At 40.3% G+C, this 24,593-nt stretch overlaps 1 protein-coding gene across 4 annotated transcripts in view; it reads right to left on the bottom strand.

Moving 5' to 3' along the window:
* Nucleotides 1–24,593, bottom strand: part of adgrg6 (adhesion G protein-coupled receptor G6) — a 63,707-nt gene that overhangs the window by 36,469 nt on the left and 2,645 nt on the right. For 2 of the 4 annotated variants that reach the window (XM_055023945.1, XM_055023948.1), the window contains exons 2-7: nucleotides 18,697–18,785; nucleotides 7,364–7,717; nucleotides 6,892–7,031; nucleotides 5,970–6,249; nucleotides 5,046–5,225; nucleotides 2,289–2,336 (exon numbers count right to left, since the gene is read on the bottom strand). In XM_055023945.1, coding sequence (XP_054879920.1) covers nucleotides 2,289–2,336; nucleotides 5,046–5,225; nucleotides 5,970–6,249; nucleotides 6,892–7,031; nucleotides 7,364–7,717; nucleotides 18,697–18,785 — 1,091 coding nt within the window. The remainder of the gene's footprint in view (nucleotides 1–2,288; nucleotides 2,337–5,045; nucleotides 5,226–5,969; nucleotides 6,250–6,891; nucleotides 7,032–7,363; nucleotides 7,718–18,696; nucleotides 18,786–24,593) is intronic. The other 2 variants (XM_055023947.1, XM_055023944.1) reach the window with 1 other exon arrangement.

Below are 24,593 nucleotides of genomic sequence, written 5' to 3' on the forward strand. Positions count from 1 at the left end.
AAGACAAAGTTTTATTTCCTCTCCTCCCATCCTGAAGTGAAATTGTACAGGTAGGTAATTAATGACAAATATGTAGCTCTTATTGCGTTATTGACATGGTTAGGGTTAGTGCTTTAGAATTAGCTTCTGCTAAATACCATGTTGGTTTAGCATTAGGGGAACCAATGTTTATAATTAGTGCTTTAGCTTTAGCACTGCTAACATTTTTAGCAAATGTTTGCACAAGATTTCTGTAATTTTGTCTCAGTCGCCACATTTACAGGACAAGTTTCACTGCCACAAAAATACCACAAAAATAAAATAGTTTTACAAATAAGTGTCAAATTATAGCAATTATGAAACTAATAAGTAAAAGATTTTATAAATACAAAAATAATCAGTAAATCTTGAAATAAATGAAATGTAAAAAAAATAATCTTCCCATCAAATGAGTATTTTGGATCTATTTTGTTTTTATTTCATGTGGACATTTATTGAATATTCATAAATGTAATAATTTATTGAATTATCACATTATGAATGACATGGCTCTGCATGCCAGTTACTCTAAGATTGTCTTATTCATTAGGATTTCTGTTGGGATTTATGATATAATTCCTGGAGCTCATCCTCTCATTATAGTTTCATATAATTGTGGAGTTTTTCATCTAAACTGTGTCAAAGTCCAGGGTGTTCCAGTGAAACTCAGGATTTAAATGATTTAAGTCAGTCGAATGTTGATGGAAGGAAGCAAAGAGCATGAAGCTGATTGTATCTTTGTAAAAAATCAAAATGTGAACTAGAGGCTCCTTCTGTGGCCACCTCATAAATATCCAATGAGCTCAGCTCCACCTTTGCTCAGAGACGACCTTCAGATTTCCGTCAGACACGGAGATCAGGAACCGTCTTGAAGTGGCTGACAGCAGCGGAGCGGCTGACTGACAGCCCCCTGGTGCTGCCCTGACAACCGCAGGGTGGATGTACCGAAGCTGTGCGTCAGCCTGACGCTCTGACTGACACTGTAAACAGGGAGCTGCAGCAAACACAGTCTGACAGGCGCTCGTCAAATCAGGTGAAGCCTGGAGAGAAGCTGTTCAGAGGAGGCTTTTCTGCTGCTGAGCCTAAAGGAGAATGTGTATCAAAAAGGCAGGCAGTCCTCTGAAGACGCAGAGTCCACTGACTGTGACTGTCCCACTGTCCACTGACTGACTGACTGTCCACTCACTCTGTCCACTGACTGACTGACTGTCCACTCACTCTGTCCACTGACTGACTGACTGTCACTCACTGTGTCCACTGACTGACTGTCCACTCACTCTGTCCACTGACTGACTGTCCACTCACTCTGTCCACTGACTGACTGTCCACTCACTCTGTCCACTGACTGACTGACTGTCCACTCACTCTGTCCACTGACTGACTGACTGTCCACTCAGTCAGTGGACTCAGTGGACAGTCAGTCCACTGAGTGAACGGAAAAGTCTGTTTTAAGATGACTGCTTCCAATAATAATCTGTCCAAAGCAACCTGTGAAACGATAAATCACGAGGCTTTATGTTTCTCTGCACTGTAAAAACTTACTATGTGTGTTTGGTTTAGTTTCTAGTGCAAATATCTTATCATTCTTGAAATGAGACAAATCTAACTCACAAGTGACTATTCAGCAAAATATCGGAGTTTGTTTTAAGCAAATAATTCCTTAATACTGAAAAGTAAGAATTCTACTGGAAGTTTATGTCACTAATAAAATATTTTCTCCATGTCTTTTTTTAACGAAGGTGGTAAATTCAGTCTCTATACATTCAATACAGAGAGACATGCAGATTCTCCAGGAACTGAATAGTGACAATAAAAACATTTAATGTTATTTATCATTCCACCTTCCCGTTATTGTGACAATTTATGAAATTAAAACTCAGTGCATGATGCACCGAGTTAATGGCAGAACATCTGTTAGTGATTTTGCCTGTTTCTTCTCTTCTCAGTGATCTGAACCCAGATTTATGGCTCATACGGTTCTGGAGCTGCTCTCACTTTGACCTTGATTTGACCTGCATCTTAACGCCGTTCCCCCCCAGCAGCTCAAAGACGTCTCCATCATACAGATTTATTCATTTACGTAATCAGACTCACACGGCTAAAAGCGAAAGGTTTAATCTCAGCACATGATGTTAGTGAATGAGTTTTGTGCTCTTGCTGATAGGCATTTTCAGACTGACATCACATTTTCAGATTCCTCCATTTTCTCCATGCTTTAAAGCTCTGTTAGCACAAGCTATGCATATTAGAAGCATGTTAGCATCACTCACCACTAGTGGGCGCAGCAGCAGTTAAATGAATGCAATGAGGGTAGCAGACTGTGAAAAGAAGAAAAGGTTAGTGAGCAACAGGTAAAACAAGAATTATTCAACATCATAATATGTTTAGTAATAAACCTTCATTTAAAGAGTATAAATATTTATTTTCATTCTAAACCCAAAGCAGAATTTCCCACAATATCAGTTTTTTCTAGACTTTTTTCCAGAAATTTACAGCAGATCTATGTTATATATATTTACAGTAATCAACATGTTTTTATATCTATGCTGGAAAGATTTGAAAAACCACCAGAACAAACTGGGATCAAACTATCGTCCATTTCAGCAATTAGTTGATGGTTTAAAACCACAGGGTTCAATGTGTTGTAGTGGTTGGAGTCTTCAGTTAATCCTGCATCCAAAGGCTCATTAAGTCCTTAATAACTGGTGCAAAAATCGCTGCATGTTTCAAATGCAAAGGGCAGAACTTTGCTTAGGCAGCAGAACTGAAGGACCCGGTTCTGCTGCAGTAGTTTTAGGGACAAACCTAGAAAAACATTTAACTCAATCGCCGTAATTTATTCCCATAAGAAGCAAATACTGTTACTTTGATATGGAATTAAAAAAGCAAGCAAGAAAGGAAGAAAATAATGAACAAAGCAGAGAAATAAGAAATATAAAATGGGAAGAAAAATGGGAAACGAGGACAAAAGGAAAAAAATAGGCAATTAGTGTTAACAGCAATGAGGTAAGAAAAATATGTGCAGAAAGAAATAAAGAAGAAAGTCAGAAATGAGCAAAGCAGAGAAGAAAGGAAGGAAGAAAGAAACAGAATGAAAACTAGGAAGAAAGGCAAGAAGGAAGCAGGGAAGGAAGGAAAACTAGAAAATGACAGAAGAATTGAAGGAGGGAGGGAAGGAAAGAATCAATCAGAACAATCGATTGTAGCAAATTTTAAGACTGATATGATGTGAGGAGTCAAGATCAGAGGCGTGTCCTCAAGTAAAAAAAAACTTGCCTGGTGGATCCATGCAGGGACTGGGTTCCCCATTAATTAACAGCATGGACTGGTCAAACATGAAGTGTTACATCAAATGCTAGCAGATTTTAACAGTTCAAACAAGCTCATCAGGGTGGAGGGAACAGAAAATCTCAGTTAGAGGAAACCCAAAACAAGCAGAGGCTGATTTGGGAACCCCAGGAATTAAGCTCTGTCAGCACCTTGTAAAATTACAAACATGTGGAAGTTAGGAGAAAATTACCTTCAAGTTTGCTTGTATTTTCCTGTATTTAAATGAAAGTTAAAGTGTGTGCAGGACAATTTAGAATCTCACGATGGAGACATCCAAAACTGCTCCATAAACATAGACCTCCATTCTTTCCTGCATGCACAGCTGGCCGGAGAAAAAGCCCACTGTGGCTCCACACTCATTCACAGTTCTCTATAAACCCACACCTTGGCTTGTACATCTCTGGATGTGTCTGTGTGCATAATGCATTTTACTGCTACTGTGGGTACAGCATACAGTGAAAGAGTGAATAAATCAGCACACCGTGTCCCTCTTGAGCTGCTCCACAGTTCATGTTGGGAACTGTGGAAGAACTTCTCCAACTGAGCCAAACAAACCCAGACTCAAAGTGAAGTCTGGTCCTGAGCCAGCCAGCTTACTGGAAACCATTAACTCACCATGTGAAGGCAGAATCTTGCAGGATTTGGCAGAAATCTGCAACAGCCTGAATAGTTTAACACTTTGAGTTCCTGTTTGATACAATCCAATGTTCTGCATTTGGACCTGATGATACCAGCGATGTGATCTGATGCCACACCACCTTCCATGTTGTCTCCTGTTTGGCTAATAGTCCATTTTCTCTTGCTTATTATTGTATAAGACATTCAGGATGATTTTGTTTACAAGTTGCTCACAAGGCAGAGTTGGACTTTGCCTTCATCAATTGACATTTGAATCCTTCAGCTGTTTATTTTTGATCAAGGAAACCAAAAATAGTGCAATAGCAGCTCTGGAGGACCAAACTTGGGCAGCCATATTCTACATAAAAAACAACAGATACACAAAATTATACATATGAAGCCATCAGAAGGTTGTGTCAGTCAAAGTTGAATATTTATTTACAGCTCTGTGTGATGATGGGCTTCCACAGAAAAGTGGAGAATCACCAGAGACGCTTGCAAGTCATTTTTTCCAAAGTACCAAGTACAAGTCAAAACACAATTCTTTCAGGGTCCAGTTCAGATCAAGTTCAAATCAAGTCTCAAGTCTTTGAAGAGCAAATTCCAGTCAAGCCTCAAGTTTTTAAAGGACTAGTTCAAGTCAAGACGAGAGTCTCCGAGGGGGAAGTCCAAGTTGAGTCTACAGGGCACAAGACTGAGTCGAGTCTGAAGTCATTTAATTTTTGTGACTCAAGTCTCAAACTCAAGTCAGCATCTTTGGAGCCGATTACAGCAATCAGTGACCAGATTCATTCAAGACAAACATCTGGCACCTTCTGCTACAGGTGAGCTGATTACCTTATGTAATCCACCTTCATAACTTTTACCTTTTGTTGCACAAGTCCACTTTAACAGTTTAGCTGCAGTTACATTGAGCAATGCCTTCTACTTATTTTTCATATTTATATTTAAAAAAGAATTTGATTTATTTCAAACCTAACACTCAGCTCTTCACATTCATCTTTAGCTACTTGGACCCTACTTTTCAGAGTTCTCATGCCCAGCACCAAAACCAGATAAAGATGATAAAGTTTACTCACTGCAGCTAAGTGTGTTGTCAGTCTGAGCAAGAGAGGACGAGATGCTCCACTGGCTGTTGTCCCAGTCGATGGTGTTTCCCACCATGTCGCAGGTCAAGCTGCTGAGCTCCTGGACCGTCATGGCACGATTCCACAGGCGCAGGTTGTAAATATTCCCTTTGAAACTCTGCTGCCCTAAGCCTGAACAAAAATGCAAAGAGTTCATAGTGAACATCATGTTTAACATCATTTAACATTTTTAAATGAGCCTGGATGTCATCACACTCCAGAAAGTCTCCAAAACGATAAGGAGAGCATTCCACTCCAAAGGACCAGGAATGTGTTCACCCTATGAAATAACAAAATGGATTCAAAATAGCTGCTTGTTTCAGGGCTGTGGCAGGAAAGCTTTTTCTGCCCTACCATCACAAACATGGACAACAGGGTTTCCCAACATGTTATATTAGAAATTGTTGAAATTAAACTAAGATTAAGCTTTTCGTTAGCAAGATTCAAGGAGTGAACTAAAGGATGAATAGTCGTTAAGGCACTTCATGATTAATTACAGAGGGAAATCTGTCCTGTGGGCTGGTTTCTCTTTCTAGGGATCAAGTGTCAGACATCATTATCAGGACATAAGTGAAAATGCTGGATCTTAGCCAGTAATGATCCAACAAATTACAGCAAAAATGGTTCATTGACACAAAGTTTGTGTGTAATTACCTAAAATACCTTCATGTGGGGAATTCAGAGGACTTGATGCATGAAGCTAGTTTATCAATCTTTTATAATTGAATTGTTTGGAATCTTTTACAATGATTTTTATTTTATTAACTCTCATCAGATTTATAGGGTGTTACTACAGACTCTGTCATTTTGACCAAGAAGTCCTCAATGGTCATCACTGCATATAGACTGTTAGATTAATAAGTAGGGGCCCCTTACCTCCCAATTTGAAGACTCCTCCCGCTGGCACAGAGTGGCCACTAGATGGCGAGCAGGTTTTCCCATAGTAGCGCCTGTTGAAGTAAACAGCCACACGGCTGTTTGAGGACATCCAGAGGACACAGAAGAACTTCATGGAAGAGGTGAACTCAGCAGCAGGGATGATTGACTCCACCGGGCAGACCACGCCGTCAATAACCATCTCCATGCCCGTCTGATTGTTGCCAAAGCTCAACGCCACATTGTTGTTGATGTCGAAGTAGGTGAAGAGCCACTCTTTCTGTTCAGGAACCAGAAGAACTGGGAGTAAGTTGAAAGCAACACTGGAACAAGACAGTTTAAAAGCACAAATTGACAAAAGTCTTCTTTCATGACATCTTGCCCAGTTTAATCAGCCGATGATGAATAATGGTTCCTAAGAAAGAACAATCTCAGGGATTCTGCAGTAGTACTGGATGCCTTGGTTGTTAAAACCACAGCAAGTGGTTTGAATGGACAAACCATTGGATACTAGATGTAGCTGAGCCACATCTTCCCTAAATGTCTGACATTATCTACCTATAAGGCAAGAAATGAATGAGTAAGACTCTGTCATCCTTCATCTGAAGAGTCAAAATTATCTTTCATTGATGTGGACAAATGACAAAATACTTTATCATCTTGGTAAAAGAGGAATTACACACATTCGTGTAATTCTTTGCCAAACATGCACCAATTTTGTTAAATAGCTAAAACGACTGGATGGAAATGAAAGTTGTTGTCCAAGCAGGAGCCTGTCTGCAAAGAGGCGTGGCGCTCTCTTCCTGAAATCTGGTTACAGCAAAGCAGGAGACGCAGGGATGGAGGTTTGGTGTTGATGTATTCTCACACACTTAAAACATCAAAATGGTGGACATGCAGGGAAAAACTTTTAAACCAGCACCTGACCGGAGCCTGTTCTTTCCACCTCAAAGCAAATGGTCAATTCATTGAGCGCCGGTATGGAAACGGAGTTGATGACTTCAGCGATTTGTCCGTTACCGTTTGGGATTTTCACCTTTTGGTTCCTCAAAGCCACGGCGACTGAAGGGACGAAGCAGAGAAACAAACCAAAAACAGTGAAACAGGAGTAAAGAAAACGGTGATTTTTTTTTTCTTATCCAAATATGCAAAAAAATAGGATGAATAAAGAACAAAAGTTTTTTTAGACTTAACACATCAACATCTTTGGGTTTTATCTCATTGACTTGAAAAGGAACTAAAAAAAAGTCCATCATAAACTGGCCAAATCAGCTGACAAACCTCAAATGAGGCATCTTAAAGAAATCAGCATTTCAACCAGTCCTAAAGCTCCTGTCTGATACATGTGGCGCATTTCCACCTGGATTAGTTTGCAAGTCATAGCGAGAACCTACCGTGTTGGAAGCTAACCATGAAGCCCTTCTTCTGTATGGTGAAGTCAGAGATGAAAGAAACCTCCATCACGTTCCTCGTCGAGTTTAGTGTCAAACCACCGGCCGTCAGACCACAAAACGGTAATTCAGAGCTACCGGTTTTCACCACGACTCGGTCATACATGCAGTTCCGTGCCTCTTCCAATTCAAAGTCCAAGAAGGAGAGTTGGATGATGAAGCCGGTCGGCGCTTGCATGGTCCACTTACAGGTCTGAGAGTTGGGGTAGTTCCCAGGGTAGCAGGGTGACGTGAACTCGCCCTGGGCCTCAGTCAGCACCATGTTACAGTTTATGGAGCTGCAGCCCAGAACTGGAGCTGATGGTGGGATAAAGCCAGTGAGTCAAACCTCCAGTTACATAACTGATGACATTAGGACAGGACAAAGGAAGACGGGACGGAGAGGAGACCAGAACAAAAACGAGAGACGAGGCAAACATCAACTTCAGTTAGGTAAAGTTATCAAGGCTGGATCAGCAGTAAAGAGTGAATGAGGAAAAGTTTCCAAGAAGGACTTCAGAGATCCATGCAACAAACGAAGGATTCTTTCAAGAGTTGAGCAAGAAACCCAAGAAAGATTGTGTAGAAGTCCTGAAATGAGGAGAAAACACGCCCACACTGGGAGATGTTGTTCTGTTAAAGAAAAGTTCAGCAGCCCAAAGAAAATCAATAGGAGATTGATTGATCAACAGCCAGAGAATTGTCTGGGATTTTTCAATTGTTTTAGGGAAATTTTGATGTGCCAAAAATCACATTGGCTGTGCTCCAACTTTCTGAACGATGGAGCAACATGAGCATCAAAATGCAGGACTTGTTCTCACATTGGATCCGTTTCCATCAGGACAGAAAAGAGATGGAGGATTTTTCACAATGAAGTCGTAATGTTCAAGTCACATGTTCTTACCTTTAACAGTGTTTTTACAGAAATAACATTTAATTAATACAGTTTGTTAGAAAACATTTTTATTTCCCCTAAAGCCTTTTTTAGATGAGAAATATTAACGGAAATGAATTGATAATGTTACCAAAATGTAATAAATTTACTCAGAAGATTGGATTTCTCTAAATAAAACTAGAATAAAAACTTGAGCTGACTGAGAAAAATGGATGTCATTTTTGGATTCAGATAGAAAAACAGACAACTTCCAAAAATCCTTTTTTGTGACCCATTGTTATAATCTCTGAGCATGAATAATCCCGGGATTTGGGATGGAAGCAGAAATCATTTCCATTGGCCATAACGCCACATATTTACTGCAGCTAATAGACATGCAGGAGTTTCTCAGGGAAAAGACTGAGATGGTTTCCACTGTGTGCATAAAGGTAAATGTGTAATATTAAAAGCTGTTGTATTTTACTATTGCTATCTATTCAGCTAGAAAACTCATTATTTAGGTAATATACAAATTCACATGCGGATAAATGAACAACCAAAACAAAAACTTCCCTTTCCCACGGTGCGGCGTCTCAACAGCTGCACTTTGATGATGCTCACAGGTACATCTGGTAACTTTACTAATCAACAGATCCTGATCAATATGTTCAATTTAAATATAACGATGTTTATTCTGACCATCCATTGGCTTCACCCACTGACCCCCATTAATTAAGGAAAATGAATCCAGTTAGTTTAGTTTTATAGTGTCAATTGTTAATTTATTGAAGTGAACCAAACCCTGATTTTTATGTTAGGCTACACCCCTATAATTGACAATAATGTAGCAATAGCTTTAGTCGTTAATCAAAAATAACAGCTACTTCTCTCGGATGTTTAGTGCTCTCTAAACAGTGGAGTTTTACTCCCAGTGAAACCAACACCAACCCACCAGTGGCTGCTTTCTCAAGAACACTAATGAAAAACATGTTGGCCTTTATGGTTTTCTGAAACGGCTGGAAAAAAGGGGAGAGCTCCCCAACATGAAACAAAAAAATAGAGACACGAGCTGAAATGGAAAGTGGAAAGAATGGTTTGCCTTTCTCATGGGGAGCAACAATGGAGTCTGTTCATCGGAGGCCCGACTCTGGATGCAGCCAAACCACAGCCAACGCACTGAAAACGTCAGAAACGGCACTGAGTGTGTGTCATTTCTCTCTCTGCATGTCTGAACCCACAACCAACCTCGTACAAGACAATCTGTCTGGGGCCACATGTTCAGAAACATCCACACTGTGCAGCTTCACTTCAGGAGACTGCATTCATATCCTGCTGACAGAAGCTCCGCTGGAGAGCTTCACATGTTCACATCTTCACATGTCCACAGCTTCACATGTTCACATCTTCACATGTTCACAGCTTCACATGTCCACAGCTTCACAGCTGCTGTTTCTCACAGTGAGGCATGTTGGGCTCATCTGGACAATCAGTCACCATCAAACTTTCACAATTATGGGGCTGAACATCCAGGTAAAGGTGCAACAAACTGCATCAGTTAACTAACAACAGAAAGTTGAGTGGAAGGAAGAGCATTGAAAGGAACTAAAGATTCACAATGTGCCATCTGTGGGTTGAGTTGGTGCTTTAGGCTCCATCAAAACATGAACTCCGACTGTCAAGACGTGCATGATGCAACCATCACCGCTGCAGTCATGTGTGGGTAGTTCATGGTAATTTGCCATGATATTGTGTGGATTTTTTAATCGCTTTAACTGTGTGGTTTCTGTGGAAACAAAATGTTCCCGTGGAGGGTTTGGTTTAATAACTGGTTTTATGTTTTGTGTAGATAGTGAAGGGGGCGGGGCAAAAGCAGATGCTCCCAGTTTAACAACACATCCAGAGGAGAAGCGTCTGAATCACTAAATCACTCGGTAGAGCTATGAAGCGGAGAACTAACTTTAAACATCCGACTCACTGATGTTTGAGCACCTGATACCTGCAGAGCGACAATCAGAGCCTTCAGCTCACCTGAAACTGATTCCCTCTTTTCTTACAGTGAAAAAACTCAAAGGGGCAACATGATTCACATCCCTGTTCCCAGTTCAGCTCTCTCTCCGGCTGAACTGGGTTTGTTCAGAAGCAACACGATTCACCCAGACTGGACTCTAAAAGCTGCTTCTCTCGTTTCCTCCTGGACAACCTGACTGCCAGCGTCCAGACGAGGAGAACTGCTTTCATTCCCACAAGAACACTTTCAGGACTGACTTCTTTTATTTTCAATGCAAACACCAAAATTAGAAATATAACCGCAAAGTGATACAGAAATGTGCTCCAATAATTCGCCTCTTGATTTCAGGCCCATGCAGAGAAAGTTGAACGATGATGTGATCTCTGCATCAGATCTGGAAATCTGACCTGCTCTCCGTTTCCACTCTGTTCTTCTGACAGCCATGACATTTTTCTTTCCACAGCTGATAAAACCTGACAGACAAACCTGAGCCGCTGCACAGGTGTGGGCCTGTCGACCAATCAGGGAGTAGTACCTGCACAGAGGAAGTCCATCCATGCAAACATGGCGACTGATAAGCAAATGCTGGAATCAGTGAGAGAAGTGGTTCCCGATGAAGAATTACTCATTCTGAATGAAGTGAGGAGGTAAAAACAGGTTGACTTTATGCTGCAGCATCTTGGCTTTGCTCTCTTGTTCACTGAAACAAACAGCAGTTCAGCGACGCCTGGTCATCAGTCTGTTTGTCCTCAATATGTCAGCAATTAGCAAAATGCCTTAAACCTGAAAACCTCCATATCAAGACTCTCATCTGAAACAAACTGAACTGATGATTTCCTGATTTCATTCGTTTCTTTTTTCAGGAGAATTGCTGTCGCCTGCTAATCTGTGTGAAGCAGTTTGCTTCACAATCTTGTCAAGGGTCCAGTTGTCCCTTCTGCATCTGTGTCCTTCCACCCAACGTTAAGCAACGTCTTTTTGTGGCTGATGCTCCTTGAAGGTCATTAAAGAATCTGTAGGACACAACATGACCAGAACAACTGCAGGCTGCAGACTGGATGCTTCTGATTCAGGAATGACTAGAAACACGAAGGATGCAACAGTTGGACTTTCTTCTTCCACTTCACTTTCCTTCAGTTCGTTCTGACATTGGTTTGATGTGTCATCTTAAAATGAAACAGGAATAAATTATTTAATTAGCTCCCTTTGTAATTAATCCTCAACTCAATGCAAAGAAACGACTCCTCTTATCTGCTCATCTTCCTACGAAGCAGGACGATCCCCTTCATTTCTGAATAAATTGAATGAAGCGACACTTTTTGGACCGTTTCTCGCCTGGAGGAACATGCTGTTACCTTGACAACAGCACATCGTCAGCGCCAGCCTCGGTTCAGTGGGTCAGAAGCAGCTGGATCTTTGCAGCGCTGCTCTGTCCTCAGCTGTCAGCACTGAGGGAACGTAATGGCTGCTGGATTACAAATTTACATTTAGATGTGTGGCTGTTTCTGGCAGCTCACCCAATAATTCAATTAAATAATAATTGGGCTTTACGGTCCTCACAGTGAGTGTGATGTAAGTGGATTATGTTAAAAATACCAGGATACAAATAGATCGGCTTTATTATCAGAAAATGGGGCGAAGCCTCCAATCACCAGCAGATTGGATAATTACTTCTGTGAGGATATTTATACTCTAAAGGCCACATTCTGGGTCAGAGAAGAGGAGGGAAAATACAAGATAATAGGAATAAAACGTCAAAAAGAGCAGATGAATTTGACAGGAAAAACAGAACAGATTAGAAAATGTTGACTCAGCTTTATTTTGACAGAGACAGACTCTTATTTTGAAGTTGTTTCCTAATCAGATGCTGGAAACAGTTTATGAAGGCGGCCATTATGGAGCTTTGTTCCTGAATAGAAGAGGCAGAAAATGCCAGGATCAGGGGAACCACAGAGCGTCTTTAACCCCAGAAGAGTTTTGGGTCTTTATGATTGGGAGGCTGGTTGAGTGATTCCTGCTCTTTGAGCCGATTGGACAACAAACTGAAAAGTCAGACTGAGTCACAAAAACCAACAAACTGATGGAGGAGATCAAACTGTGGATGTTAAAGGCAAAAAAATAAAAAATGTTTCTCAATGCTGCAACATCATCACTATCAGCTGAAGCTCCTGAAGGAAAATGTCAGGAAACCATGAAGTTAATCTACGACTGGTTGAAATACAAGCAGACGGACGGATCTGGACAGGATTTGTGTTTTCAGGTCGTTTTTGCTGTTTTCACCCAAAGCAGCCGAGTAAAAATGTAGAAACTAACGGATCCGACAGACGCGACTCCTCAGAGCTCAGATGTTAGCGCCTCATTCAGCATCTCCACCTGCATCTCCGCCTGCAGCTCCACCCGCAGCTCAACCTGCATCTCCGCCTGCATCTCCACCTGCAGCTCCGCTTGCAGCTCCACCTGCATCTCCACCTGCATCTCCGCTTGCAGCTCCACCTGCAGCTCCACCTGCATCTCCACCTGCATCTCCACCTGCATCTCCACCTGCATCTCCACCTGCAGCTCCACCTGCAGCTCCACCTGCAGCTCCTCCTGCAGCTCCATCTGCATCTCAACCTGCAGCTCCACCTGCAGCTCCACCTGCAGCTCCACCTGCAGCTCCATCTGCATCTCAACCTGCAGCTCCACCTGCAGTTCCATCTGCAGCTCCTCCTGCATCTCAACCTGCATCTCAACCTGCAGCTCAGACGCTTCCTTCAACCTGACCTTCTCCGTTTTCACCTCTCTGTCCTCTCAAGCATTTCTCTCACATTCCTTTCCTCCAGCAACATTCCTCTCCTCCTCTCTTTTTTCCAGTCCTACAAAAATGTCTGTGGAAACAACAAATCAATTCTGTTTTCAAATTTTTATTGACTTTTAAATTTCTTTGTTCACCTTCAAAACTTGAAGCAGATAAAACATAAACTGATGGAAATCTAAACACTAATAATCAACCACAGTTTTCTTACATTTAACTTCTCTGGATTCCCCCGATGTGGGAGAGCAGCACGTATTTCTAATGATATAAAAGCAGCATTTATAGTTTCAGTAGAGGAAAAATATTAAAATAAATAACCCAGAAAGAAGGAGAAAATAAAAATCTAATCCAGAAAAACCCCAAGCTGGGATTTGAGCCGAAGACTTTCATCCTGGAAATCAGCAACGTTGAAAATCTCAGCTGAACATCTGCAGTTTAATGCAAATCAATTAATTCATCAAAGGTATTTAAAATCCACTGCATAAATACATCACTATGTTTTCTGATCACATAATCAAATTCAGATCCAATTAAACGTTTCAATCCATTATCTGAGGAATCTCAGACAAATTGAAGTTTTTTGATGTAAAACCTCATCACTGACAGAAACTTTAAGTTTCTTTTCTTAAACAGAAATCAGTGCATCATCAGAAAAAAAAAAACTGTAAAAATGTCTTAACCTGCTGCAGGACATGAGCTTCTAACAAATGACCAGGATAAAGATGAATTAGTCTGTAGTTACAGAGTGAAAGGTGAAGAAAGACCAAGAAGACCAGAACCTTCCAACCAGAACCTTCAATGATCCTGAATCTGATTAAAAACAGCAGAAAACAGCAGACATGATAATCCCTGATATACAAAACAAAGATCAGGTCAAACTAAGAATCATGTTGCTGATCTGGACAACAACATTTCCCATCAATCTGCAGTGAAGCTTCAATCAGACACTCAGAAATGTGACAGAAATGCAAATTATGCCATAAAAACGCTTTAAAAAACGTTTCCGTCATAACATGGGAGAAACGTCTGATCATCAGAAATAATCTGCCAGTGGAACTCATATTGTTTTGATAAATAAAGAGAAACTGGTTTTGTCTCATGTCAAGTACAAAGATAAAGACAAAAACAACAAAATTGATCAGAACTACTTGGTAAGATTCTGTTTGCTGATCTGTGATAAACTGCAGCTCTTCAGCGTCTGGGAATAATGCAACAAATCTCATAAACTGTTTATGAAATGTTAATTTAAGAAGCGATTCCGTCGTCTTAAAGAGAAACCGGTCCAATTCCTCCAGGTTCTGACCGGCCCAGCAGCAGCAGCGCGTCACGGTTCAGTTCTGATGGGAACTTTACGAGGCGAGTGAAGCAGCTCGGTTTGGCCCGAGGCTGCAGCAGCAGCAGCAGCAGCTGCTGCAGCTCTGGTTCTGCAAAACGCATTAAGCGCAGCGTGGTTCTGCTCTCTGGCTCATCGGCTCCCCGGTTTTGAGCGAGAGCTTTTAGTTTCTCCTCTAAAGAGAGAAACTGGCACAAACAATCCGCCGGAGATCCTGATGCCTCCAACATGTTTGGGAAAATGTGACGCAGGAATCACAAAGTCACTCATCGAATCTCTGCAGCAGCAGCTCCAGTGTTTTCATTCCTGCAGCTACATGATTGTGTTAGTCACCAGAGAGTTTTACCAACAAGGTGCATCCCCCACCTGTTGCTGCCAACTGGGTGAAGAACTTTTATAAACAGTTTGTGCTTCAAATCTACAAACGTTTATAATCGTAGAAAGAGCTGCTCTGGGAACTAAAGCAGCTCCAACCATCAACTCTGTTGGGATAAAACTGGTGACAGAAGCTCTGACTGCAGAGCGGCTACCTGAGCAGATAGCCTGACTAGTTACCAAACTTCTGATAAATACTGGCTTAGTACTGGCAGAGCTAATGTTTATGACGCCTACAGATATGGTTAAGACTGACAATACAACGCTATGACTTAAACAATCATATTGATCAAGTAATTTAGTAATCAATTAATCACTAAGTGGAGCAAACAGACTGATAAAAAGACCAAATTCTGAAACATCAGCATCCTCAAAGCAGTTTTAGGCTAAAACTGTACAAAAATAAAAACATTTTACATTCAAGATGCAAAAAAACACTTTATATTTTCTTATTTAACAAAATAATTGAATATTTTACTTACATACTTAAAGTATTTCTAATTGTGTATAAAACAGTTTAGGAGATCAGATAAAAATCTACAGAATTTGCCACATTGTTCATCTGATCAAGATCATTGATAGATTGACCAATTCCTAAAATGATCAATAGTTGCATCCCTGTACAACATAATAATGTCAAACAAAGAAAGATGGTCACTTCATATTGATTGTAATTTTCAGAATTAATGTTTCAAACCAAAAGAAACAATGAGATTTAAGTACGTCGTGTTTTTCTGCTTTCAACAGAAAGTTGGAATAAATGAAACTGGAATCATAACCCAAAACACATCTCAACAAATCTAGTTCAAATTTGGTTTATTCTCCTAAATCTCACTTTGTCTGCAAATCTAAACCCCAACCAGGAAAAAAGATCCATTTCTGGCTGAACGTGCGATGAATGAATCAAAGCGCGGCTCCGGCGGTGGAGACCTGCATGGGCTGCAGAACTGCAGACGGTTCCAGAATGAAAAGCTGTAGGCTGTGATCAAAGTATCAGCCAGATGGAAAAGAGATCCATCCGCAGGTTTCATGAAGGAGAGCGTCTCTGATGCATGAGAAGTGGGTTTTGTTAATGGAGCTGTGAGGGAAAACGCGGCATGCTGGAGCACAGAGGGACGGAAAATATGAGGAAACAACAGCGTGGGATGAAGCGTGGCAGAAACAAGCGGGATGAAGGAAACATGGCAGGACACAGATCAATTAAAACCGCTGCTGTCAGAATAAAGGCTGCATCTCTGAGGAAACGCTCAGGGTGGTTCGCTTTTCTCAATGGATCATTTTCATGCTGCCAAATATTTCATTTATCCTCAAGTCAAGTATGCAGCATTTTTCCCACAGCAGAAAAAACATAAATGAGATGAAGAGAAACTCATAAAACAACAATGAGAAGGTAAAATGTGCAGCGGTGGCGACTGCTTTCTGGAGCAGATTAAAACCCATCACGAAGGAAACAGTTTGCTGAAATCTGAAATAATGTGATGCTAATTATAATTTCAAACCATAAATGTAACATTTTGTTTTATAATAACCATCATCTACGCTTGGATCCTTTTTAGAGTTAAAAGCCATAAAACTAAGCCATAAAGTTTAGAACTGAGTGTACTATCAAAATATTTGGTATTTTAGAAACATAATTCTGTCAAAATATGGAAGAACGTTAATAAAACTGCTTAATGCTGTTTGCAGACCCTTTAAACTGGTATTTCTTGCATTAAACGGTGCTGATATATGTGGGCCGGCTTGGTGTCCAACACTGACCACAGGTAGAACGAGTCACTTTGTTTCAAATTTGGAATAATCTTTGTGAAACTGAACAATGTGTCCCAGATTTTTACATCCACTGTGAGACAATCGTTCTGCCCGGCATTAAATGACAACAGAGATTTTATGATCCAGGATTAAACAAGTTATTTCTATTTGCTGGATTTCAGAATAATGACAGAAAACTTTCAGTTCAGATGTTTCCATCCGTCTCCTCAGGATTTAGTTATGTTGTCTTTGAACTGGATGACTCGGGTCAAACCTTGTGGTTTTCCTTCCACAGGCTTTTCCAACTGGTAAAACTGACAGAGCTGGTAGAAGAAGGTTGTTGTTCTTCAGCCTCTTCACATGTAGCTGTCGGTCGGTTTCAGGTCGTTTTGAAAACCCTTTTGAGCTTCAACTTCCCAGCAGATGTTTTCTTCTCTTCATGTTGTGAAGCGCACCGGTCCCTCCTGCAGCAAAGCAACTCAACAACAAGAAGCTGCTGATACCTTGAAGGTGACCTATTGCGTTTCCTGGAACAAGTCAGGATGGATTAATGGGCTACACTGAACATGTTCATTTCATTTCAGGGCTCTTCATTTCAGGGCTCTGTCACTTTAAATCTCAGTGAGCTCCTGGTGGCCACGCCCCACAACTCAACATTTGCACTCACACATGAAAATGGCTGCAAACAGATTCGCAATTATACAACCATACATCTTTGACAAGCAGAAGAGTAGCCTCCTGCACAACCAACAAGAACACAGTAAGCGGTTTCTGCAACAAAACATTTGTCCTTTCCAGCAGCCATTGTACAGCCTGCAGCGGTGAAACCATCTTACCAAACGTGTTGACAATCAGCTCGGATTGCCAGGTAACAACGCAGCGCATGTCCAATGTGACTCAACATCTGGGAGGTTTTGTCTGATTTCCAGGCACTAAAAACATGAACTGTTGCCAAAACCGGCTGAGTTGATTCTTTTAAGTGCTTGGGCTGTTTTTGGAAGCAGTGCAAACACAAGTTGAAGTTTAAAAACTTTTAAATACATTTAGCATAACAGGCCTTTGGACCCTGAGTGCATTTTCAGGCTGAATTGTTGCTTTTTCGTGCTGATGGTGGAGAAACAGCCTCTTCCTGTCAGCCCATGTCGGTCCAGGACTCTGTTCTCTTCAGGAGCCTCGTTTAAAGATCATCTGCTTTGGTTCTGGTTCTCACACATTTAATATCCAAACCAGAGAGTCTCCTTCCTGACTCGTCCATCTGGCTCGCAGGGCGTCTCCATGTGGACCTGTTTGAGCAGATGGTACCTCCAGGCACCGGAACCAACAACCAACCAAACCAGCGGCGGCCATCGCTTCCTTAAGCCTTTCCATGGCATCGCACAAGCATGTTCATGGAGTTTCTTTAAAATACTGTGCAGAACAAACTTATGCATCATTCTGCTGCTCAGCAAATAGAAATAATAATCCTCATTTTCAATTTTACATATAATACAATAAAACTGTAGGATCAGTACTGGCCCAGTTCTAGTTGGTGACCTAAAATATTAATTAAGCCCATTTGAAATATTCTCTGCAGTTCTGCATGGAGAAACTGTTTGTATTCCGGTGGATTTGCTCTCAGCTGATTTCACAACATCTGAATAAATTCTGATTAATTTCTGTGGTTTTGGTGGTTTGTAGCTCTGAGTCCACAGGGTGGTAATTACTGAGGAAGATGATGGTTTCTGTGTGTTGTGGCTTGTTTTTCTCTCCGTAGCGTCCCGCCCTTCATCTTACGCAACAACTCTCCTCTGCACACATGCAGGGTGATTTTATGTCAAGAGGAAAACTAAACTCTTTGCTTTTGTTTGGATGTCTAAACTTTCCTCTGATTTATAATGAAGGCTGACCTTATTGTTATACAGACATCACATTTTGTTAGTGTAAAATCCATTAAAACATTGATTTTTCTCTTTTTTTTCTTCTCCAAATCAATTTAGTTTTCAGCAAAAGAAAATCTCTAGAACCGTTTAGAAATATCGACCGGTCGGTTCAGTAACCTATGAGACCAACGCCACTTTCATTTTCCATCCCGAATGCAGCCAAGAAAAGACGATCAACTTTGGCACTTTATAAACAAACAGGATGAAAACCCGGAGTGAACGTGAGAGGGCGAGTCGGGTCCTACCGGTCCAGTGCAGAAACATCCACAGCAAAACAAACAGGACGACGTGTCGGATCCTCCACCTTCCGCCTCCCCGCCGAGGCAAAAACCCCCTGAGGAAGAAAAACATCATCAGTCAGCAGCAACGTTTCATCACAGAGTGTTTGGTTTTGAACAAAAAGCATCGCCCTGAAATACGGGAACACAAAAATGTCGTTTCGAAAAACAGTTTCAATATTTTGAGGTGATGAAATCATCATTTTCTGGGAGCCAGAATCAAAACGAAATGCTTTTATGGTGAAATCATGAGGAGAAAGGACCAATTTTCCTCCCTGATTTCACTTAAATTACTTTAGAAAGAGAAGAAATATGAAAATATGTCTCTTAATGCACTTTTGGAGGAATAGCTGTGTGGTAAAGTCAGATGGCAGCAGTTAGTCAGTTTAATGGCAGCAAAGACTCTGACTCCAGGTTTGTCTTTTAGCTCAACATACGCCGTGAAACGCAGGGAAGCAAAAAATTACAAGCAGAAATTTATTACAAAAATGTGTTGTACTTGTACAGATAGTTCTCTAGCAAATAAAATGCCTGATTGAAATCAGAATTCAACACTTTATGTAGATTTGTGACTTTTCCAAAAGCTAAATTGCATCACGTCATGTTCCTGAGCGAACATGAAGTTGAAATAGAAACTCTTTTTCTGTTTAGGCTTAAAATTCAAAACACTTTAAAATGCAAAAAAAATAACTTTATTCTTAGATTCTGATGTGAATTCTGGGTGAAGGAGTGGAAAGTTGACCAGATAAGACACTGGATTAACTTGTGTTTTATTATTTCTTAAATCTTCTTGAAGTCTGGTTTGGTTTTACGATTATGTTCTTCTTAAACTCCTGCATGTTACAGAAAAACATGGACAAATTATTCTGATAACAGAGAATATGAGAAACCAGGGTTTGTGTCACAACAGCTTGTGTTGAGCTGTTTTCCAATAATATGTGCATTCCTGATCTGCAGAAAGGAAACATTTTACTCTCTGGCGAGACGTTCGCTGGAAATTAAAACTAAAGTGGCTTGACAGAAATAGGAGTTTTCAGAACTTGAATTAAACTAAATTTATTTTAATCTAGAGTAAACACACACACACACACACACACACACACACACACACACACACACACACACACACACACACACACACACACACACACAAATATGCAATCACACAAATCAGAAGTAAAAGTGGAATTTGCTGCAAAAAGCAAAAACAGCAGCATGTGTAAAATGCTGCAAACTCTCTCCACAGAGCGGAGGTCCTCCAGGCCACCAGGGGGAGTCGAACACTAAACCACAGATGAGCAAACTGTGGGTAAAGACTCATGATTTAATGGGATATCCAGAAGAAAGATGTGTGATGGACTTTAACCCTTTTTCAAACATGTTTTTTTCCCCCCATTTTTACGTAACTTCAGAATATTTACACATTCTGAAGTAATATTATCTGCCCCTGACTCCCCCTAGTGGTCTGGAGCACTTCTGTTGCGTGCAGAGAAATTGCAGTGTTTTATACTTGTTGCTGTTGCAGCATTTTCCCTTTTGCATCATTCATGTTGCAAGAACGACTGAAACCTGACATTTTCCTCAACCAACTCAAACAGTCACTGACAGCAGAGATAAGCAGCATGAATCCCGCTGCAGATAAAAACATTTCCTCTCTACACAGATGTTCCCATATTCAAACGTTGTTTGTTTTGTCCACCGATCACTGAATAAACGAGCGACCAGGGATCTCAGAGAACCACTATGGCTTCATGTAACGTATACTTGTTCCTCATGGCCCCAGGGAGCCAATCAAAACGCTCCCACAGGCCATCATAATGTTTCAGGCCGACGGCTGTTCCAGCTGCTAATGAGACGAACTGAGTGGAACATTTTTATGCTTCAACTCAGGGGAAAACAAAACTACAAAAAAAACACCTTTAAAATACATTTTTCTTATTTTTTCAAATTTAAATGTTCATGTCTGAATCAAAAGGAGAGACGAAGGAAATAAAACCGTGATGAACATCAGTAAATGTTCAAAGGTAAAGGTGAAAACTTTAACTAGTCATTATGGTTTAACAGAAGCCTGAACTTTCATTTTTTATGTCAGAAGTAGGTATATTTCAAAATAAGAGCATGAATACGAAACATAACCTCTTCACAGATGTTGAATTTTATTCAACTTAAAGTTTACAAAACATTAAAATCCAAAGAACTTGATTTAGGGGAAGCTAAAAGCGCTAAGTGTTTTCAAAATTTGGAAAAATGCTAAAGCACTAAATGATCACCAATATTAGATCATGATTGAGCAAATCAAACAGTTTGTTATAAGTTAGACCTTAATGTTCAGTGGTTTCTGTGTTTAACCTCAGAAACCAGGAGAGTTTCGTATCGAAATGCATGGAAATATATGGATTTAATATTTCACGTGTCAGAAAGACTGAAATAAAAAAAACAAAAAGAAAACAAAAGAAAAAAAACAGACCTTTTGATTCAGCCTTGACTTTTATTCTACATTAAAAGATCCGGTCACTGTCTGAAACATCAGAGCTAAAAACAACCAAGACTCGCTCTCATCCATTCACAGCAAAAATGAAAACATCTCATTTGTCTGAACCTCAAGATGATTTCAGCTTTTTGAGGATTTGAGCAACAATCTGAATTTTGCTTTTAAATGTTTTCAATGTTAGTTTTTTCCATCTAACTGGACAAAATGATCTAGAATATTTACTATTTAAAAATCATAGAAAGTCCAGAGATCTATGATCTTTCCATCTCAGCTCACAAGTTTTCTGATTTTGTACTGAGAAAATGAACAAAGATCAACTTTGTATCTGGGTGAAAATGTCCAAGTTGATTTGATGTTTTGGATCTTTATTCTGTACAAAGATTAAATGATGAGCCATCATTTCATAGTTAACATGTAAAGTGAACTTAAAAGTTTCCCGGCGTTCTGATGAACCTCTTGTCATTATAAAGAGTTCAACCATGCAGAGAACAACCAATGAGAAACCCACAGCATCACAGACTGTCCACCATGCTTCACACAGTGTAATGAGCTTTCCATAGATTCATTCTTCATTTAAATCCCCTGAAGATTTTCTAGTGAAAATCTAAATCCTCTTAGCTTTTCATGTCTGGATGATTCACAGGTCAGAATTTAGTGGCTTAAAGAAAAATCCTCTGAAAACATTCAGGTTCTGGAGCAAAACGAGGAGAAAATTGCCACTGTGTTGCTCAGGAACACACCAAATGGATCATTAATATTTACAACACAGCGAACAGGCTCCAGTTTTAATTCCAGCATCCACTTCTGAAAATTCATGCAGCTGCTGACATTAAAGAAAACTCGCCTCTTTGTCAAGTCATGCGTCTCGTCTCCCCGCCTCCTCCGGTATGGAAATGACGAGCGGAGCGAGGTCAGCGAACAAGGCTGCATACAGACGGAGGTTTTTGTGTGTGCAGGGCTGGATGGCAGCCGGCAAACCCTCCGCCTCCAGGCAGACATTTTGGGGCCCACGGCTCCTGGTTTCACACCAGGAGAGAAATTAAACGGTTGTGAATTTAAACGTTTCCAGAGCAGATCATCTTCAGTGTTTATAACGTGTCTGGTATCCGTCGCTTGTAAAAGTTTGAATGTTGCTCTTTTCAGAATGACCCCTGATACTTTATGGTTGAATTAAAGCCCCACTCTGCTCTGAGTAAGGCTGTGAAATTTATTGTGTCAAGATGATCATCCTACATCGTGTCAAACAGTCAAAGTGACTTATTTCATATATATATATATATATATATATATATATATATTTTTTTTTTTTAAATATTTTTTTTTATTGTCAATTTAAATCTGACAAACTGAAGCAAAACAAAATATAGTATTTTGAAACGACAATATTTGTTTGTTACGCAGAAATTATCAAACTATTGCAACCAAATGAAAAATACTCTGATCTAAAAACATAACTGGTATGTTTACAGTCATAATATGACGTCACACATATTTTCCATACGCATTTCAGATGACCGTGAAGCTGCATGTTCAGCCGCCTCACTGCATTTTCATGCTGTAGATTTTACAGCCATTTTTTTACAGTGTGCAGACTGAGAGTCTGAGACTCAGAAAATGCCGAGTCAGCGGTTGCTAATATGAGAATTTAAGCTTCACACAAAACAGTCAATTTGTGAAAATGATCAAATATAGCCAGGGAAATCAAAACACGTCCGTTCTCATACGTCTGCGCCGTTTCATGCTGGAGATACGATTCGTCTGTCCGGGTTTGGACATCGATAAGATGGGGGGAAAGAGGGAGACGACAGTCCTCAAGTTAATAAAAAAATTCAAGTGTAAATTTATCCCTCTGCTAACTTAAATATTTAGCAAAACGAGCTTGTGAGGTTATGTTTGCATATACTTGAAAACTAAGATTTCTGGAGAAAGATTGAGAAGCTCAGTGAAAGTTCAGAGAAACATTTCCAGATTCAGAAACTCTGCAAACTGCAGATCAAGACAAATTTCAGAGATTAGAACAAGATCTGGCATCTTGACAGCAAAACACGACAAACTGAGACCAAATGAATAGATGTGTTGACAGCGTCGCTGCTGCAGGAATCAGCACCAAGCAGCAGAAACTTTGTGTCAAACAAAACCGATGATGGACCCGAGATGTTTCCAATGGTGTCAGCAAAACCGGAGCGTGGAGCCGGGCCAAGCAAAGTACTGGTACCAACAGAATCGGTAAGAGCTGCATCCGTCTGCTATCCGTCCATCCATCCGTCCAGTCAGCATCACCGTGAAGGTGGCTTTCAGGCTCCTCCATTTCCAAACAGCTGAGATTTCCCCCTGAGCTGCATATTCATTTCATTACCCAGATGTTATGCAACTGGAATGCTTGTTGGTTAAACTCCCACACAAACAGACAAACAGGCAAACCTGATCCGACGCAGGCAAAGCAGGACATGTGATAATCTCACATCGTGATGAGAACATTTACATTTTCAGAAAACATTTTGGGCTTTTATGTGATGCAGATTATGTAATGGGAAAAGTATCTGGATATGAACGACATTATGGCAAACTCTGTTTCTTCATTAAATCTGTAAGAACTGGACTTTCCAAATAAAATCTAACGACAAAGACAGAGCCAAGTTTCAATCAGCTGCACTTGAGCCTCATTTGTTGGTAAATGAAGAACAAGGAGGTTTAACTTATGAAAATAAATGATATTTATGACTCATGAAAATAATGTGTTATTTTCATGTATTTTATAACTATTTCATGTCATAAAATAGCCTCATAAATGCAGGTTGGACAAATTGGTGCTAATTTTAGCATTAAACGAGCACACGGTGAACCTCCTGTTAAACAACTGATTCATCAATTTGGTACTTTAATAATCTTGTTCAGATTTCAGTGAGGTGTTTATATTAATTGATAAAACATTACGAGAGTGTGGCCATGTTCAGCTGGAAAACATCCAATTACACAGAATACAAAAATAAGGAGAAATATTTACGAGTCACTGTTTGATTTTAAGAGACAAAATGCAGCTGGTCATGTCTAAAAATACCACACGATGTTTTTAAAGGATCTAGTCAACCGATTCTCCAGGAATCGTTTGATCAATCCGCTTATCAATCAACAATTAACCTGATCTTCATTCATTCATTAGGTTAATACCAGAGCAGGTGTTTTATTTACTGAACCATGTTCAAGCATCAGGAAACAGAAAAGACGATGCAATCAGAGCAATAAATACAAAACGTAAGAAAATCCAAATCCTGTTGAACGGCAAAACAATCAAACGCACAGCGAGCGTTTTGACTCTGAGACACAGCCGGTTTAAAACCAGAAAACGGTTTTTTCTCGGTGCTGAAGCTTCATT

The sequence above is a fragment of the Poeciliopsis prolifica genome, unplaced genomic scaffold, assembly GCF_027474105.1.
Source record: "Poeciliopsis prolifica strain line A6 unplaced genomic scaffold, Auburn_PproV2 SCAFFOLD111, whole genome shotgun sequence".
In the NCBI taxonomy this organism is placed as follows: domain Eukaryota; kingdom Metazoa; phylum Chordata; class Actinopteri; order Cyprinodontiformes; family Poeciliidae; genus Poeciliopsis; species Poeciliopsis prolifica.